The sequence below is a fragment of the Cyanistes caeruleus genome, chromosome 1 (genome assembly GCF_971803275.1).
Source record: "Cyanistes caeruleus chromosome 1, bCyaCae1.hap1.1, whole genome shotgun sequence".
In the NCBI taxonomy this organism is placed as follows: Eukaryota; Metazoa; Chordata; class Aves; order Passeriformes; family Paridae; genus Cyanistes; species Cyanistes caeruleus.
The window spans coordinates 109091541-109111417 of NC_141701.1; the positions used below are offsets into that span (position 1 = coordinate 109091541).

At 39.1% G+C, this 19877-nt stretch overlaps 1 protein-coding gene across 5 annotated transcripts in view; it reads right to left on the reverse strand.

The window, feature by feature from the left end:
• The window catches only part of TMEM108 (transmembrane protein 108), a 168197-nt gene that overhangs the window by 70034 nt on the left and 78286 nt on the right, over positions 1-19877 (reverse strand). For 3 of the 5 annotated variants that reach the window (XM_086849335.1, XM_023919344.2, XM_023919343.2), the window contains one exon: positions 14759-14840. In XM_086849335.1, the coding sequence (XP_086705461.1) occupies positions 14759-14798 (40 nt within the window). In that variant the 5' untranslated portion in view covers positions 14799-14840. Of the gene's footprint in view, positions 1-12422; positions 14278-14758; positions 14841-19877 lie in introns of all 5 variants that reach the window. The other 2 variants (XM_023919340.2, XM_086849332.1) reach the window with 2 other exon arrangements.

Sequence of the window (19877 nt, forward strand, 5' to 3'; positions counted from 1 at the left end):
TTACCTTTACAATCTACAGAGCCTGATGAGTGTACCACAGGGTAGGAGATGTGCTTAATGCACAGGCTGAAATTCTCTTATGCTGAACAATGGACAAATGGATTAGAAAATGGAAGAAAAATAAATTAATATTTTAAAACATTGAAATGGGTGGCAAATTCAGTAGACTATGAGGTACCCCTCTCCCTCAGACACAGTTCCAAATCCATTATTCTCACAGTTTATTATAAATGACAAAGTTCCAGACCTGTCTGAAAAATATATCTTCAATAGTGAGCAAAAGCACTATGAATATCAGTGAACCTTTAATACAGCTACTGATTTTATATATGAAAATAGCAAGAGGTACTTATGACTTGTGATTTATGTCTTCATTAAAACACTCAGACCAGACCCTGAAATTCACTGAAATTAACAGTCTTGAGATTGGAACACATATTATAAATGAATGCATTTTTAATCTTACATAATGACAAACATAACACTATTGGCATCCTACCTATCTTACCTACATAAAAAATACCGCCTCTGCACAAATATATATTGGTTTACTCAGAAAAGCAAACAGAAGGATGTAAATCTCTAAAGCTCATTTACCAGAGTCTTCCACAGTGTTCTGCCATGACCCAGTGCAAAGCCACCAGTTTTGAATTTTGCAAACCTGAGAAGCTCTCAGTTCAGTGTCTTGTGTATTTCAAGGCTGTCAAAGTGTAACCATTGCAGCTAATAACTTTATAAAGGCAAAATTTTCTCACTGCCAAATTCATGACTGCTTCCTACTCTTGCACAGATGCACTGTAGAAAACATGTTTTGCTATGAAAAATCAGCCACAGATGACTGGCCTCCTGGAACGACTTCATTTTCTTCCTCACTACAGCTTTGAGGTGCAGGGTGCCACACTGATCTGAGAGCAATCTTCCCCACTTTTGCTAGGGGAGCACCCTTGCCCATGCCACTCTTCTCCTCCTACCTCCTGTGGCAGTTTCCAAAAGAATGCCAAAAGGGACAGCTCTGCCAGACTCCTTTCTCTGCACGTTGCAAGGACCGTTCGGAAATGCTGCAGGAAAAAATTCTAGGTAGGGGTCATTCTTAGGCTGTAAAGGAGTTACTTCTTTTGGTAACTCATCCCTGGCTGTGATGCTGAGCAACAAAATACGCAGATCTACAAGACTGAGCAGGAGGCAATGTCAGCATGGTCAGCTAATGGATTTTGTGAGCATAAATTGAACAGCTGAGGAACAGCTTGACACTGTAAAGCAGAGAGAAGAACTCACCCTCTCTGATATCACAACAGATGAAACCAAAGGAACTGAAGAGTCTTTTTCTCACATGATTGTCTCATTGCTGACTATAAAAAAAAATGTTCTTGGTCTTCTCCTCTTTTCTGGTTTTGTTTCCTTCATGGCACAAGAACTTACGGATGCAGAGGAAAAACAGAGTACTTAACATGAAATAGTGCTTCATCTGTTGCACTTTTTAAGCCTGCTCTTCTCCACCTATCTTTTCTACAAATTGCACCTACTGATGGAAGCTTCCAAAACAAGAAGACAGCCCCACAGGCAAAACCAGAATATTCAATTTTCCTCCTTTGCTTCTTTCAGAAGTCTCTTACAGAAATTCTCATTTCTGCTTGTCAGGAACTCTCAGCAGCAGAAAGGCTGACTGAGTATTGTTATCAAATGTAATTTTTAAAAGTATTTTTTATGTTTTCCCAAGATTTATTTGTTTCAACAGCGGAAGATTTGCTGCAAGTTTTAGAGTTATATTCAAAATCCATGAAGGATATTGAAACTATGCGAAAATGTACTGCTTTCTAAAGTAATATTAATAATACATTTGTAGGTATTGAGATCCACTCTACACCAGTCGAGACAGAGGATGGATGTAATGTGTTCACAAGCACTGTGGATAAATTACCTCAATAAATTCTCCATGCTATAATGTAATCTCCAAAAGCCAACTGGTAAGAATCAGCCTTCCTGATCCAACTGCAGTTCTTCACACAATCTTGTTACTCATCTGCCAGTGACACCTGACATTGAAACAGCCAATGTCTTTATACATCTGCCACCACAAAACAACACAAAGTAACATCTTAGCTGTTTCTTAAAAAAATACTAACACAAATCTGCATTCTTCTGCACGTCTCTCCCCTGTGTTCCCCCTCAGCAGATCAGATCACACTTAAAAACATACTTACCTGTGCTTTTGTTCTCAAAAAGGCTGTAGTCAAAGCTCTCCAATAATTTCTACTTAATATTTAAACACAAGAAATAGTTCTGAAATTATCAGTGAAAAGAGCACACTACGTTAGTCCTTTCTTCACAGCAATAAGCATAATATTCCATCCAGAGCCAAATTTTAAAGAAATACACTTCTATAAGCTCATGCATTACTTTAAAACTCTGCTGCTTTGATGACTTAAGCACCAGGGTGACCCAAGTCATTGGTCTGTGTTTCCTGTTGCCTTATGGCTGCTGCTGCCCAGTACAAACACACATGGATGCATCTTTTGCACCACATCATGGGCTCAGTAAGAACACACTGCTGTCAAAATAGCACTCAACAGGGACAGAAACTTTTGCTGTAGCCTGTGACAACAGGCCAAAAAGTGGGACACACAGAGGCAGTCAGACCATGCGTGATCACCATTCCTCCACGGATATAAAGTTTGAATCCCTTCAATCTGCAGGACAAAAGAGGCTTTACACTTGTCTATGCCATGCTAAAAAGGATCGTCTCTGCTAGACCTAAAAATTTCTTCTTGAAACACTGAAGACTGAGATTTCCCAGTCTCCCATAATTGAAAAGACAGGGAGTAAGAGGGACTCTATCATATTTTGCTGTGTTGTCTGAAAAGCAGAACACAACCTGCGAATTTAATTTTGAGAGTAACAATGTCTCTAGTCCATAAATTTCGCATTTTTGGTTAAAGATGGTAAAGCCATAATCAAAACATCACCTGATTTCCAAACAAGGATTTGGATTCATTAATTCATTTGGATTCATCTCCCATCCTCTGACATTTTGACAGCAGGCACCTGAGGGTGCAGAGAATGTTCCCCCTAGGGGACACATCCCTTTGAGGATTAAATATAGGATTATTCAACCAGAAAATTTAATTTTAGAAGACAAGTACTAGGAAATGGATTTCTTCTTTTCATTCACTCTTCACACTTTTTGTAATAATCTGAATACTACTAAAAATAAAAACAGAAGGATGGCATAACCAATGCCTGTTAATACAAAAATAATTGGCTTAAATGAGGCACACACTCATATGCACAAAAAATAAATGGCCCAAGAATTCTTTTGAGAGTTACAATATTTTTAGCCATATGGTATTTCTTATTAATTGTTATAATTACTAAATAAGAGCCAAAAGTATGCTCAGCACTGTATAACACATCCAAATACTGTCAACCCCTAGCCTCAAATGCTTACAGTTCAATAGATAAGACACACAGGAACTGGAGATAATGAGAAATTCAGTGACAAAAACAACAGCCCAATGTCTCCTGGATATTAGGAGGTGCTTTTGGCCCTATTCTTCCAGCTGCATCAGCTACATCCCTCCTCTGAGAATGACAAAAATGGGCTCTAAGCTTTTTCTCCTCCACAGAGTCAGCAGAGAAAAAGGAAGCAAGAAAAAGGGAGCATTTTCTAGGCTTAACAATCCACACTGGCTCTGCAACATATTTTGGGCCCTTAGCAATTTATGCTAATTGACTGTAACCCTCAAGCTGTTCTTTCTGTGATGGGGCTGCTCTGGAGCACAGCCAGCGATGGTCCACAGAAGCACAGGCTGCTGTGCTGAGCTGTGCTGTGCAGCTCTGGATTGCCACAAAGCCTATGAACCAGGGGAATGAAGCTGAAATTTTTAATGCAGCAGTGAAAACCACTGTGGAAAAGGTATGTTGCTTTGGTAGAACTGTAGTGCCAGCAGCAGGGAACATTCACAGGAGGGGACAGCAGCCTCCTCAGCACTGAGAAGAGCTGGCAGAAGTCATTAAATGGTGTCAACACCTCCTGTAAGAAAGAGGGATCTTTCTCATGTTGGAAAATACTGGTGAAGACAGGTGCCCTGGAACTGAGAGAAGCTTAATAGCTATGAACATTAAGGGATTCCAACATCATCAACATTCAGACCAAGACTTTTCCTCAGAACTGCCTTTCATTTCTGAAACAAATTTTCCTGAAAGAAGAGCTAGTCAAGTCAATAGTCAAGTCTATATACACTGCATCCCACTCACCCTGCAGCTCTGTAAACTACAAGGAAAAAGGACCTTCCTTTTTCCTGTAGGAGCCCTTTCTTTGACAATGTGCATTAAGCACTCTCTCTTATCCTGTCTCCAGTTCATTCATCTCCACCACAGAGGCTAGAGGATTTATATATGATTCCCTGTCAGTCACATACATGCTCACCAGTGACTTTGAAACTAATGGTCCCAGTCATAAAAGCCCCAAGGGCAAGAAAAGATGCACTGCAGTGTGCATAGCTGCGGCCCAGGGTTCTGTAACATTTATTATTTATACATTTTTTTATTTTTCCCATGCAGAGCAATGCTGATCTCTCCCATAGAGCATTGCTCTGCATGGGAAAAATAAAATAAAATAAAATAATAAAATAAAATAAATAAAATAAAATAAATAAAATAAAATAAATTACTGCCCATTCCTAATAAGCTGTAAACACCACTCCATTCCTGCACATCCTCCTTGTTTGCTCCTGGGAATCAACCTTGGAGGATCCTACTTCCCTAAGCACCTACTGCCCTTTCTCCAGCACAAGCTTCATCCTTAATAACTTTCAGGGCACCTCTGTGCAGTACAGACTGTAATGTGATTAACTTTATGCTTCACAACCTTAGCATTAAGAAGTAGGTCCCGGGGCAGGGATTTAACGTGAGGCTTTCAGGCATGTACAAAACCTTGATCAGAAAAACAGTTCTTCCTTCCTGAAATGGCACAACAAAACAGCTTTGAACTAGGTGAAATGGCCAGGTTCCCTAAGGAGAATATAGTGTCAAACCCCAGCACTGTTGAACTGAACACCAAAAAATGGAAGATAATTGATCCATTCTACCTCCAAGACAAGGCTGAAAGTCTGCAGGGCTTTAAGCCAGTTTTTTCCTCTCCCTGTGCTTTAAGGCAAAACTAAATCTGTCCATACAAACACAAGTGTTCTGCCCTGCAAGCATGCGGTTATTAATTTATCAGGTTCTCTCCTTGTTTGTTATCTTTACTTTCCTCTCTTTGACATCTTCATTGTGGTGTTTGTATGTTAATTGTCAATGCCCTCAGCATTGAGAAGATGCAACAGCATAATAAATTTGTAGCCTCTACAGGAGCCAGTGAAGTCTAATGCTTTAGAAGATAATGCAAAGTCATCATCCTTCCTATGCAATTCTAACTTAAGGAAGCAGTGCCTTTTCCAAATGCATAAAGAATGAGAAACTTTGTGTTAGAAAACTGAGTATCCCCACAGGCTGTCTGCATGGGAAGTCCAGCAGCAACAAAGCCATGGGTTTAACAAAATGGATTTATAATGTGGCTAGAAATTATGCTGCTTTTCACAGTTTAAACCAAAGTATTGTCACTAATACTGGTTCGCTCTGAAAGTTACAATAAAATGCAATGTGAAATACTCTATGAGTGCACAAAAATTTCAAACTCTTTCATGGTCTACTGCAATGACTCATAACACCTGATTACATTGGTCATCAACTTATTTTAGACCAATATTCCTCAGGGATGAGCAGGAATTTCTAGTTCCTTTTCTAGCAATAAGGAAGGTCCATGGGATAAAAACCTCTTGAGATATTGTTTTCTGTGATATTTCCCTCTAAGCAGTATTTTAGGTTTCATGCAGAGCTAACTTTACTCTGCCACAGCACATACATTTCTACTGATGATGGCAGTACCTGGAAAGATATTTACATATTGCTGCAGTAGAGAGTTAGGAACAACAGTCTGATGAATACAGAATAGGCTCACAATAAATCCAATCAGCACAAGTGTTTCAATGGGTGTGTGAAATACACCTAAAGGTTGCAAATAAACCTGCAATAAGAAATAGATGTATTTATTATGAATATATTTTCTTTATTATGAGGAATATACAGCCATCTCTCTACCCATCCACATTCTTTTGCTTCCTTCCACATGCATTTTTATTCTGTTCTTCCTTATAACTTGGTCTTTGAAAGTACTGAATATTACTTATTAATTCTGAGGCAAAATATTTATGCTCTGCATAGTATTACATAGTTTTGAAACAAAGTCTACTCCTTAAAATTCAATGGAAAGGGATCAGATTTTCCAAAATATCTTGGCAGTCTGTATTAGAGAGACGTGCCTCGTGCACTTTTTCAAGCCACCTGCCGAAGTTTCCTGCTCTAGCCACCAGGAAGAAAGCAGGTTAATCTGCTTCGGTATTTAGGAAAATTTACTGAGTGCCAAAATCAGTTATTAAGCATTTTCTGATATGGAAAACCTGACCCCAGAAATCCTTGGCCCTGGTATGACCAGGAGCCTGGTCTTGAGCAAAACGAGTAGTTCAGTAATGGGAAAGTTGGCCAGGCTACACTGCACTATTCCTTCAAACCCTGAAGTGGCAGTTCCTCCTGGGCACTTGTGATGCACATTATGAGATTCACACCAGCCAGAGTGGAGGCCCAGCACCCCAACCTCAAGGAAATATGGCCTCAGTGTTGTGGTTCCCTTGCCTTCTCTTACTGAAGAGCTGTGACCTGCTATAAAAATTTCCTCCTCATTTCCAGAGCCTTTTATGAACCCAGTTGAGGGATGGCTTTCAGTTACCAGAGCAAGGGTAGAGTATTTTTCCTGCTAAGGTCACTTTGCAAATATCTTGTGTAGGACATACAACAAATATCTTCCTCTTATCCAAAAATAATATGGGTAATAAAATCACATGAAAGGAGACTTTGGCTTTTCCCAGACTCGGGAGCTCATTCTGCCCTTGAGGTTTCAGACATTAGAGGATACACATAGTTTAAACCAAAAATGTACCACAAAACAATACATTCATACCAATCATGTACAGGGCCTTGACTTGTCAGGGAAGTTTTTGAAGATGCCTGTCTTCAAACGAAGGCCAAATGGATGCACTGCTTCTAGAAGCAAAGACTTTCTACGAAAAGCTAACTTGGGTGATGTTTCACACCAAGGTTTTTCACAGGTGGAGTTCTGAAATCTTTCATTGAGTCAAGTGTGCTGAAGTTTTGGTATATGTTCAAGTTCATTGGAGAATTTTTGTAGATCCACAGAGGGCATCCATATATTTTCTGTTTAGAGAAGGGACAGGGATAATACCCATCAGATGCTGCTGAATTAGATGACACTTTGGTGCATTTCTTCCAAACTGTCCCCACTGCCTGCAACGAGCCTGGTTTTATTAGTCAATTATTTACACAGCCTGCAGTGAACTACAATGGAGACAACTGAGCAATGAAAGCTGCCAAAACATCCACAGTTAGGTCTTTCCCGCTCAAAAATAATGGAATATAACATGCCAAGGGGTGGCTGGAGGGAGAAAAGTTCAAAGGCGTTGCAAGTAGTCAGTGACACTTTTAACATATAAAAATTTCAGCATCTAAACACAGGGGTCTAAATATTGCTTTGGTACTGACACAGTGGTAGAAATCCTTGTGCAGGGCAGTTCACACAGGGGGATTATCAGGTTACAATGTAACAAGAGCATCTAACAGCAAATTTTCTGTCTTTCCCGCAGGAACGCTGTCACAGGCACTGGATAATTCATGGCCATGAGACACCAGTGTACATGTCCACATGTAAATTTTCTTATTTCAAATTATTGGAACACAGTTCAATGGTGATTCAAGCCCGAGGCTAGTGGCTGCTGTAGGAGCAGTCTGGCTGGGGTTAACAACTCAATTTACATATTTAACTGTCTTTGCTGAATTAGGCCTTGATTGCAATATTGTCAACAACCATAACAATGTATCTTAGGCACAGTCAGGAACAAAAGAAGGCTTTGAGGAATAAAATGTATGTTTGACAGGATATTCTTGTTTTATACTGCAACACACCAAAGCAAGCTGGGAATATGAAGGCTGGGAATAAAATGCCAATCCTACTATGTCCATGAGAGTTTTGCCATTGAACTCAATAGGACCGATATTTCACGGTTGCTAGGCCTCCACATCAGCAACATTTCTTCCTCCACTTGACACTGGGTCTCAAAACACACACATGAACTTGCACAGGCTGCAATGCCTTTGTTCCTGAAGTTTCATTTCTGTTAGAGATGGATGAATAGACTTTTGAAAGGGAAAATAGAGGAAAGTCCCATTTGTACTCCTGCCTACTCATCCTCCCTCTAAAACATCTCTCTCAGGGCTTGAGGCAAACAGTGCTGAATCTAAAACAGATTAGACAGATATGGTGTCATACAATGGGGACCACTTCAGGTCAAAACCACAAATAATTCACAATGTAAGATGGAAGTAATATTGTGGGTTTATATCAGATTATTGTTTTAACAAGGTGGTAAGGAATTTTAAAACCAAATCCTTGCAGCATTTTCAAATTTGGCTAAGCACACATATTTATATGTATTTACTTAATATCTCTTGGTTTTCTAGCATACTAATCATGGACATTGTTACCAGAATGTCACACAACTGGTGTGTGAATGCTTGATGAATATAAACACTGTGAAGAATCCGTGCTCATTAATTTTGAAAAATCTACAGGGTTCTAGTGCAAATAGCACCAGTAGAAGTATAAAATTGAAGGTGCTTAATGCCAAGAACGTACTCAGACTATCAAATGATATGTGCAGAGGCATGAATCGCTTGTTTGCAAATAGAAAGGGCAAATATAATAATGTAACTGCCTGTTGGCTTTTTATCCCAAATTCAATGTCAAGGACCTAAACCATGACTGGAAATTCTACAGCTCCAGGCCTATTCCACATCTTTCTGTGTTTCAGCAAATCTGCAAGAAAAGTGGGGAACTTTACACAATATGTTAGTTGTTTGTGTTGCTACGTCCTGAATTTGTATCTGTTCTTGGCAAAACAAGGCAGAAGATCCCCACCCCACAGATGTACCTCAAACTTGTTAAAGAGTTCACACTATCTGTGAAATCCTACCAAACTGTAATGTCTTTAAGGGCACAAATGTTCATGGAACCAGCAAATTTAAAATAAATACTGCAAGCTATTCATGGGAACAATCTCAGTTCTGGAACAGCAAGAGCCATCCGATTCACAGAGTTTTGCTTATTCAGGCAGTAAGCAGGAACCCTCCCTCTTGAGTGTGTGTGTGCAGCTGAAATCTCACTAAAGGGCACACCAAGGACACTGGAGCCAACATCTGGTAAGAAAATGTATATTCTATTTAGTTTATTTATAAGGTGCATTGGTTTGCTTTTAAAGTCCTCTTTCAAAAGGTCTGTTTTCCAGGACAGGATCGCAAAATAGAAGGTTGCAGCTTTTTTCAAGAAGGCAGTCTTTGCTGAGAAACTGAAGCAACAACCTTTAATTGAATTCTGGGAAAAAGAAGTGTTGAGGGACTGCTTGCTGTGAGCTGCCTGATGGGCAGGCTGTTACCAAGCCACGTGACTCTCAAATACAAATGCCTCAGCCCAGTGAGTATCCCAAAAAAGCTTTGTACATGATACACTGCATAGCCAGAGGCTGTTTACCTTTCTAATTTTTAAGCAAACCAGTTGGAATTTGCTGCTGGATAACCACTCCCTGCTGCCATCTGTGCTCAAGCTAATACCTGCCAATCTAATAGAGCACAACAAAAATGCTGTTTTTGTTTTCTTTCTGTGAGTCCTTGTGAATGATAGGAAGACACTCTCTGCTGATGTGTATCAAGTGATCCCCAGTACCTTTAAGCCCATGTCAGCTGCACATTTCTAGCGCAGGGATTAATTATACATGGCTTGTGCAAGCTGAGAGCTCTCTGTGGAAGCAGGCAGGCTCATTTGCACTAAGCACACAGTACCTAGTGGTCACAGGAACACAGGGTTTGATGGGAGCTTTTGAAATCATCTAGATGACCTCTGTCTCCCCTGAGAGATAGGTTTTTTTCCACTCAGTGCTTCAGTGGCAGACTTAAATCCTCCTGACTAGCCTGTTCTAGGGTTTCAATACCCTAACCTGATAAAGCATTTTTGCCTGATGCCTAATGTCAAGCTACCTGCTCTATAAATCCAGTTCTTCATGTCTCATCTACTACTGTGGGCAGAGAACAAGTTATTCCTCTGCATCTGGCAGCAGTCTCTCTTGTATTGTTACCATGTCTCTTTACCTGCTCTAAATGAGCCATGTGTAATTGTATAAGCGAGCCATCAGCACATACCTTCTTATTAATAACATGTAATTATTCACAGACAGCACTTGGCAATAGAAAGAAAAGCTGGTGGGTGTGGGCTCCTACCAGGGGCAAGAGGCATTAGAAGGTGATGCTGCTCAACACCTTAAAGAGGTATTTAGGACTGGGTCTTCTCTAATACAGGAATTTTACAAACTCACATTGCTTATCAAATAATTAGGAAAAGAGGGATGAATCCCTGGACTTGCTTCAGACTGGAATGGAGTGCAGGCCCTTTCTACAGGGTGAACTTCACTGCAAAGACTTGACTGAGAGGCAGCCAGGCTGCCAGTTAACACTGGGCAAGGCGAGCTGCATCCACAGCAAGGGGATACAGGACTTGTGACAGCCTGTGCTATAAGGCACAGCCACTCACAGCCGTTTTTGCTCATTTTACTACAGAGAGTGGTACATACTTGCAAACAGGAAAACTCTTTCTATTGATATTACTGGGCATCATGCCAGGCTTCCGAGATGAAAGAGTGATACTTGGGAACACACTAAGTGATAATGACATGAAGAAGCACTCAGATGGCCGTTTATTTCAGATGCTGTGGTGACAGGTCCTCACACATACTGTAATGCTGTAAGTAAACAATAAAAGTCCTTGCATTTTTTTCAGGAAAATAAATGCCTGAGGAAGAAAGTCCCATACAGAGGTTGTGCACCAAGAGCTTCACCAGTTACCTGTCCCCACATTTTTCTCTAGCCGATACGCAACTTGGAAGCCCCGAGTGAACAGTGCACGCATGGCAAATTATAATGTGCATGTTTTATTACAGGAAATGCAAACATATTGTGGCTCATGCTGTAGGGCTTAAATCATCACATTAGGTCTTTATAAAAAATGGAGATCGCTCAGCCTCATGGGAAAGACATTTGCATCTTCATCATTACAGAGGCAACAAACTTCATCCATAAAGATGTGCCTAGAACAAATGGCAGCAAATTGTGGACACATGTTTTGCTTTAATTGGTCCTCATCAACTCAATCTAGCTAGTGACTTCAAAAAGCTCTCACTAAGAAACCTCTTCCAAATTTTTTGTTTCAATCTTTTTATGATTTTTTTTCCTTTTAATGTCTTAAGAGATTTCAGATTAAATAGAATCTTTGAAGATACAGTATGAAAGCACTACTTCTTTACAGTTTTACATCACGTGTTTAATTACTTATTCATAAATTATGAATGCCTAGAGGTAAAGTAGCATTGCCCGGAGCCCCTGTCCTAGGCCAAGTGTAGCGCTACAATTTTCACAAACTCTACCTCTTGACAGCTGGGATCAGATTCAAGCCAGCTACAACTCTATTCAAAAGAGCAGCTGTTGCTAATGCCATTTTCACATGCTATTCTTGATCAGCATGAATGGATGGAATGTGCTCTTTTTGGAAAGCACAGCAAAATAATATGGATGGCAACCGAATGCTTACATAACTCATGTGAAATTCACCAAAAACCCCAGACATCAGCTACAATCAAAATCTTATTTAGATATGGGTCTGATTTTTAAAAATACAACTAACAAATCCCACTGATAAAAAATCAAACCAATATCAATATATCTTTTCTTCCAGCCCCAAAGCCAAGCAGCTCTCTAGAGTACAGAGTCATACTGTCTCAGAACTGCACAAACACAGCTGAACACAGCAGAAACGAACAGAGGAGGAAAAGAATTCACAGATGAGCGTAGCCACTACTGGCCCAGCAGCACAGCTGGGATTCAAGCAAAATGTAGCAAGCGTCATAACAACAAACCAATTTGGAGGTGAAGCTGCTGCTTCCCGCATTTCCATGTCACAGGCACATCCACAAGCACCCACACACACACAGAGTTCTTGTCTCTCCAGCTGATTACTGTTACTACAAAATCCACCAACACTTTGTTCCAGCTGTCCCAGGTTTTCTAAGTTTATGCATGCCCTATATTCACATTTGCAAGAACACATACATAGGGCACTTTTGTCTATAGCCCTGAACCTCAACCACTCACTCATGCCACAGCAGACAAGAAGAAAACACTGCCACGTTATCGAGGCAGCACCACAGACCCACTTGTTGCAGCTGCAGATGAGTAAGGTAGGCAGGTGGAAGACATTGGTGAATCAGCCCAAAGCAGAATATCCTCTTTTGATACTTTCTCTGAAAGTTTGCTTTCTCTTCAGCTGTATAGCAGCAGCAATTTTCCTCTTCTGTCCACATGAAACAAATAAAACCATGCTGCAGGCCCTTCTTATACCATAAAGAACAGTTACAGGAAACACATTAAAGTAATTTCCTCTTCCTTGGACAGAATGCACTCTCCTGGAGTTTGTTTTTAGCACTGTGATGTAACTGGGGAAAAAGTGAGCTTAGGTAACACACCTCAGTGCATCTAAAAGAAAGTTGATATAACAGAAATTAAGTAGCTTGCCACAGACTTTTTATAAACCAACCAGTGAAAAAATACATTCCAGATGCCCAAAATATACCTCTTATATAGCTATAGTTGCTGCTGTATTTGTTAAGGAAAACTACATTTATTACAAGTTTTTGCACTCAGAGAAATAAAGCAGTTTTTTTACCCATCACTAGAAGTAATAAGTTCAAAATCCATCTTTTCAAATTACATCACAGAATCGACAATATTGTTGCATAATCATACTATATATATGTGTGTGTATATAAATATATACAGTTTTCTTGTTTTTTCCCTCCTATATTCAGTGTTCCTCAATTTGCCACCTATCTCTTCAACATACAACCCTGAAAAATACAGTTTAAAGCAGCAGGGATAATAAAGGGGAATTCTGCCAAGCAGGGAAGCATGGTATTAAAAAAAAAATAGAATATTTACAGAAAGACTCAACTCTGTGATAAGCTGGATGAACAGCATAACTTCCTTCTTTTCCCTAAATGTTGGTAGAAATGTATTTATATAGCTCTGCTTCATACTTTCTTTACAATGAACCTAATGTTGGTCCTAAAACCAAGTTATTTTTAGAATTAAATCACATTTCAACATAGCAAAATGCAGCAAAGTATTATGGGTCCTTAGCTACGGTAAAAATACCACAGGCCCCACTGCTCTCCATAGGCTTCTGGTTGAAATTCTCCTTGAGGAGCTCCTCCCACACTGCCCTCCAGCCAGGCACCAAATCTCTGGGAGCCAAAATTGTGCTGCTGGGGAGGTCATGTAGGCACATCTGGATTAGCTTTATGCTCAAGCAAAATAACCTCGGGTGTAACTCTGGAGCCTCCCCTCTAATGTCATAAGGACAACCTGTTTCCCCTGTGTCACAGCAGAAGATGTAAATAGGAATAAGAACACCAACCACTCCAGAGAAGCAAAAGAAACCTCTCAATCTATACCCTGATGATCATGAGTAAAGCAAAGATATGATAGTAAACAGATTTCTGTAACAGCCCACAAAATATGCCTTAGATTTAACTTTCACACATCCAATAAAAAAGATAATCCTTCCATTGCTCATTCCAAGCATACTAAGCATGATTTCCTGGTTTTCCTCTTGCTTTGGCCAGAATAAGAGAAATCCATACAAAATTGTCTATGAAAATATCTATACTGGGGGGAGACATTCTGCCAAACTGAAGCGACAACAGTAAAAAACTGGGATGTTTTTCATTTTTACTGGAAATTAGCAATTTACCTAATTAGCATGACAGAAAATGGTTAGACTTACATTTTATCTAGTTCTGCTTTATTTAATCTCTACAATTTTGAAGAAAAGTCATTGCTTATGATGCTTGCACTGCAAATTGTCAGTTTACAAAAGAGCCCCAATAGTGTCAATACTGTTTTACACCTAAAACCTTCCCTTACTTCCATGAACAGAGCAGCCAGCCTCTGTCTACACAGTCTAAATTCCACCCTATGTTTCTGCTGGACTTTCATATTGGATGGACTCTTCTGAAAGCCAAAACATAGAAAAAAAAATAAACTTGTCATCTCAGGAATTGACACAGAATTTAGTTCTGTGTAGGCCTAGACTTTTCCTCACACACCTTTTATTGAGTGGTGACCACCAGAAATGTCAAGTGGGATGGATCCCTTTCCCAAAAATGTTGCACTATTTCTTCCAGCCACCATCCTCTGTATCTACATCTCGTTTTTCTGAGGGTGATAGTTGCCTCAGTTGCAAGGCACAGCAAATCAATTCTATTCTTGTACAAAACTCTGCAGAATCAACTGATCCTTCAATTAAACTTCAAATACATCTCTAGATATCTCAGACAACAGGGTAATTTTACTTCCATATGGTTCTTCCAGGTACCTGAAGCAAGACCCATGGTTAAGTACTTGCCTGAACTGTGCCCTGCATAAATATTACTATCTTACATAAGGATTTGAATAGTTGCTTTCTTACAGAATAAAAATAATATTTACTTACTAAACAGTTGGCAATAGAGGACCTGTAAGCTTCTCTTCATGGTATCATGTGGTCCTGCTGGTCTGCCAGTTTATTCATGATTCTGTCAAAAAAAAAAGTCAAGAGAAGGAGAAAATTAGGTATGAAAAATATAGGCTTCCTGGTTATACCTGTTCATTACAGTGTCAGATGAAGATTCAGAAAATTGTATTGATAAGCACTGGGATATTGCCTAACTGCACTTTGCTTGCTTTAGCCATGCTCTCCAACATCTTTTCAGGGAAGGATAGAGTTATGGCCAAACAGGGAAAAATTTCTCAAGAGAAATAAACACACTGAAAATTACTTTCATGTCATGCTTATGGTTTGATAAAATTAATTTTATGGGAGTCTTTTTAATTTGGAGGAAGGGTCCTCAGTGGAGAAGCAAACACAAGATGCAGACACAACCAGGGAGCTGTGCTGGGCACATGGAGCTGTAGTTTTCTGCCTGAGCCTCCCCTTTTCACATCTCTCAAGTATGGAGATATGGACAATATGGAGAAAGTGCACTCCCTCCTTTCCCAATGAAAATTTCAGTGGTGCCAAAGTGGAGGAGATCCCAAACTCTGCTGAAATAGTAGCACAGAGGGCAGATATGTCCTGGCATTTTTAGCTTCATTTTAGTCAGCTGTTGTCATATTTCTTCCTGATATACCCCACCAGCTACTTGGGCTGGAAAACCTTCTCTGTGTCCCTAGACACTTTCTGTTTCTTCTAAACTGAACTGTCTTGGTGCAGAAGGGACCTCATAATTCTTGTGCCTGCTGTCTGAAAATGTGATGTGGCAAAAATATGTGACCACCCTAACCTCCCTGCCTTTGCCCACTTGGGGAGCAACTAATAATATTTTATGTGCCCTCAGATGGTATTTTAAAATACTTGGCATGGCTATTTTTTCACCTCGGTTTAAAAGATATTATGAAAAAATAAATCCCAATCATGCTGATATTAATTATTCACATTGTGAGGAAAATAAATGCATAAATCAGAAGTGAAAAGCAAATGCAGTCCCAAAGCAATGCTGGGAGGAATGTCTCACTGAGTACCCAAACACAAAATTCAAGTTCTTTTTTTTTCCAGAAAAAAGAATTTGCTAAACATTCAAAACTAACTGTGAAAATCAGGACATTGAGATCACCTCCTTGAAAGGCCCTTGGTCAATATTAAAAAGCATGTAGTATCCTCTAGCTTTCAGTTCAACACATTTTCATCTTCTGAACTCCTAGGGACATTTCTGAGTCATTTTAACATGCATACAAATCTTTCAGGGCTTATTTAAAATGCAATATTGAAGACATAAGATAAACAAGTCAAACTAATGATTAACACCTTTGAACTGCATAAATGCTGCAGATCTTGTAAAAACAGAGCTATATCTGACTTTTATGTGGAAAGCTCAAAAGGATCGTGACTTTTCTTGCCCGTAACAAAAGATGTTTGGGTTTTGTTAAGTTATTCCACATGGAAATTTATGCACACAAATGCTGTGTGTTTGGATTCCCCCACACTTTCCATTTAAAACTGGACCTTAAAAACATCTCTGTAACTTGCAGAAATGTCAAATTGAAAATGCCTCCTCTCCTCTCCTCTCCTCTCCTCTCCTCTCCTCTCCTCTCCTCTCCTCTCCTCTCCTCTCCTCTCCTCTCCTCTCCTCTCCTCTCCTCTCCTCTCCTCTCCTCTCCTCTCCTCTCCTCTCCTCTCCTCTCCTCTCCTCTCCTCTCCTCTCCTCTCCTCTCCTCTCCTCTCCTCTCCTCTCCTCTCCTCTCCTCTCCTCTCCTCTCCTCTCCTCTCCTCTCCTCTCCTCTCCTCTCAAGGCATTTTCTCCTAAATGGAAGCATTCACCGGTGAATTAACTAACCATTTTTAATAAGAATCAGCACTAGATTCATACTACAGTTTTATCACAGAACCTTGCTGAGGGACTTCTGTTCACCCCTTTTTCCCTACAGTTTACCAAATGATGAAACAGATGTAGGAAAAGAACTATCTTTATATATAAACAGTTATCATATAATCTACAGCACTCTTCAAAAATGCATATACAAAAAGTCTGTGTTTAGCAGCCACTAAGATATTCATAAAAATCTATGCAGGAAAAGACAAGAACCAGATAAGCCATTAACAATGTAGAAACTATATATCCAAGCACTCTTACAAAGCACAAATAAATTAAGTTTGTATCAAAACAGGAATTACAAGCACTGACCCATGTTTAGTCACAAAAATACAATGGAAAAAAGGGAGAATCTGAAATTGCAAACCTAAATCTACATTATTGACTGTATAATTTGAGCTATGCTTGGCAATGTTGATGTGATGCAGTTCTGGACTGTGAACCATAATTTTTTTGTATTTCTCTTCCATCTCCATATTAATGCTATGCATAAAAAATAATGGCATTTGCTCATAAATTTTGGTATTGTCAAAATAAATTGAATGCTTTTGTATATATATATATATATATACATATATATATATTTAGACCAGAAATTCACCATGTGTTAAAGAATATGAACTAGTGTGCATATAGGCAAAGAAACAAAGGTTATCACTGGAAAACTTTACTATGTTCTTTTGTTGATCTCAGTTTGATTTATCCTTTTGACCACATGGCAATAAAATTATATATAGAGAACTCAGTGAACATACATAAATGAAATGTTGCCATAAATTTACATTGTCTCAAGTTTTTCTAAGTCCTTAGTGTGACTTGGGCTTAATTAAAGAGAACAGAGGAACCACTGCTGCACCCACCCAGGTGAAAGCTCCAGCAAGCCTATTACCCTGACTTAAACATGAGCTGCCAGAAGGACAGCAGGGAAATAATTTGTGAAACAACCTCAGTGCAAGGTAATCTTTACACCCTAGCATAGACTGCTCTATCTCCAGCAAGCCTGAGTGGAATAAACTACCTAAGGTGCCATATTTTTTAACTTGAAAATAATTACTCCTTACTTATCTCCTCCACATTGTATCATTTTAGTCTTTCATTAGATCATTTACAATCTCTTTTTCAAGCTGAGGAATTCCTGTCTTTTTTCTTTTTTCATAAAGAAGATATACTTTATGTCTGATAATTTCCATGTCTTAAACTGAGCTTATCCATTCCAGTTCACACCTCGGGAGTAGGGAACAAAATTGTATGCAGCCACCAAAATTTGGGTATGTACTGGAGTTTCATACTGCACAGTGATATTTCCTGTTTCTTCTCTATTCTCTTCTCAATTGTGCCTACAAGTCTCTTTGTCACTGCTCCTGAGCTCTACTCCATTGTTTTATAGAGCTAAGTAACAATAACTCCTCTGAAGCCTTTCCTCAGGTATTTAAAGCTAGGACTGATTTTCTCCCGTGGATGTGACTTTGCAATTATCATCTGCCACTTTCATCACACAATCATTTACTGCCTTGACTTTTCTGAGACGTGGCAAGGAAGGGCTGAATTGCTCTTATTATTATTATATTACAAATATATTTCTATCATATATAAGGACTTCAGAAGTTGCCACAGTATCTACAATAATACCTTCCAATCATGAAAATTCTTCTGTACCTCTAAGAAGACAAGCAAAATCTCATGGTCAGACATTTGAATAGCTGCAGAGGGAATCTCCTTTCTGAGTATCAATGCATGTCCAAACATCACAATACTCTTCTCAGGTCCCTGTAGGTACATTTATCTATCACAACCAAGGAAGGTTACAGATTGAGTGGCTGCTAGGTGAGAGTGCTCTAGTTCAGCAATCCATGTTCTCTTAGGTATTTGAGTATGTAATTTTAGGCATAAAATTTGAGTTTGTAATTTTAGGGACTAATAGATCAGCAAAGTTGTGCATATACAGATGGAAAATGCAGATGCACAGCCAGTTTCTGACTTTGGGCAGTTTAATTTAAAACCAGAGTATTGCCACCTGTTTTAAATACACAAACTGTCGCTTACAAGAAAAAAAATATGAAGAATGAGCAGAAACGGAGGTGTTCTTGGAAAAAAATTAGTTGGAAAATGTGTGCTAAACTTCAATAATCCAAAATCCAATGTCAGTCTCTGAGTTTTGTATCTATTTTATACTCCTCACTCATTTCTTCAACACTTCCCTGAGGTTTTTTGGGAGTAGACTCCTCCAAAATATTAATTTTGAAACATACTGACCTTTAGTGTTTGAGAGGCCATTCTGAGTATTTGAGGGAATTATCTGATACAAATGTACCTGATCGCTGAGGTTTCTTTCTTTTTTTAAGTATTCTAAAGTTTATTTCCTAGATTTTGGTCTCCAAGTGAAAGGGCATATTCCCAATTGCTCTGAACTCCCTCTGGAAACCAAGAAATAAAGATGTAATTATGACTTTCATTTCAGTTCTGTATTGCAGTTCATATTGGTGTACCTACTGACATACTTTCAAACAAAGCAATAAAGTTAGTGCAAGTTTGTAGTTAAATCAATTTCAAGTTTGAAATATTCATCTTCCACAGTTAATTAGACAAAATTTGTATCCAGAAAAGGTGTCACATGCCTAGCCACAGACACCTGTGTTTAAAAACACTGTTTAAGCACTTGGTGTCTGAAATGGACTTACATGTTTTGCGTTTTTTTGTACACAATATTTCACATATAGTTTATCTTACCAAGATGATGAATAGATGTGTGAAATCCCTGTGGACAGCTAGCAATATTGTCTTTCACAGTAAGTGATCCCCTCAACATCTCAGTTAAATTAAAGAGGACAATGAAGACATAATGATGGATTGAAGACAAAAGAGTCCAAAAGAGCAGACAGCTCCCAGCTATTCATTATGTGTGATAGGAAAAAAATGCCAACCAGGCCTTAAATTAAAGAAATACAGGAGAAAGAACAGAAGATGCACACTTAGGCAAAGCTAAGTCAGTGTTAGCTTTGTAACTCTTTTCCGTTGTCTGTCAAATGGAAACCAAGAGACTAAAATAAAGAAGCTGAAGAATGGTAATGAAAAGAGGAGACAGGCAAAAGACGTGCCACCCCCATCCATGAAGCTTATAAACCTTATTACATTATTTCTGACTGCCTTCTCTCCACTGTGGATCATTCTGTGAAGAAGAAAATGCTACATCACAGACAGTTTTCA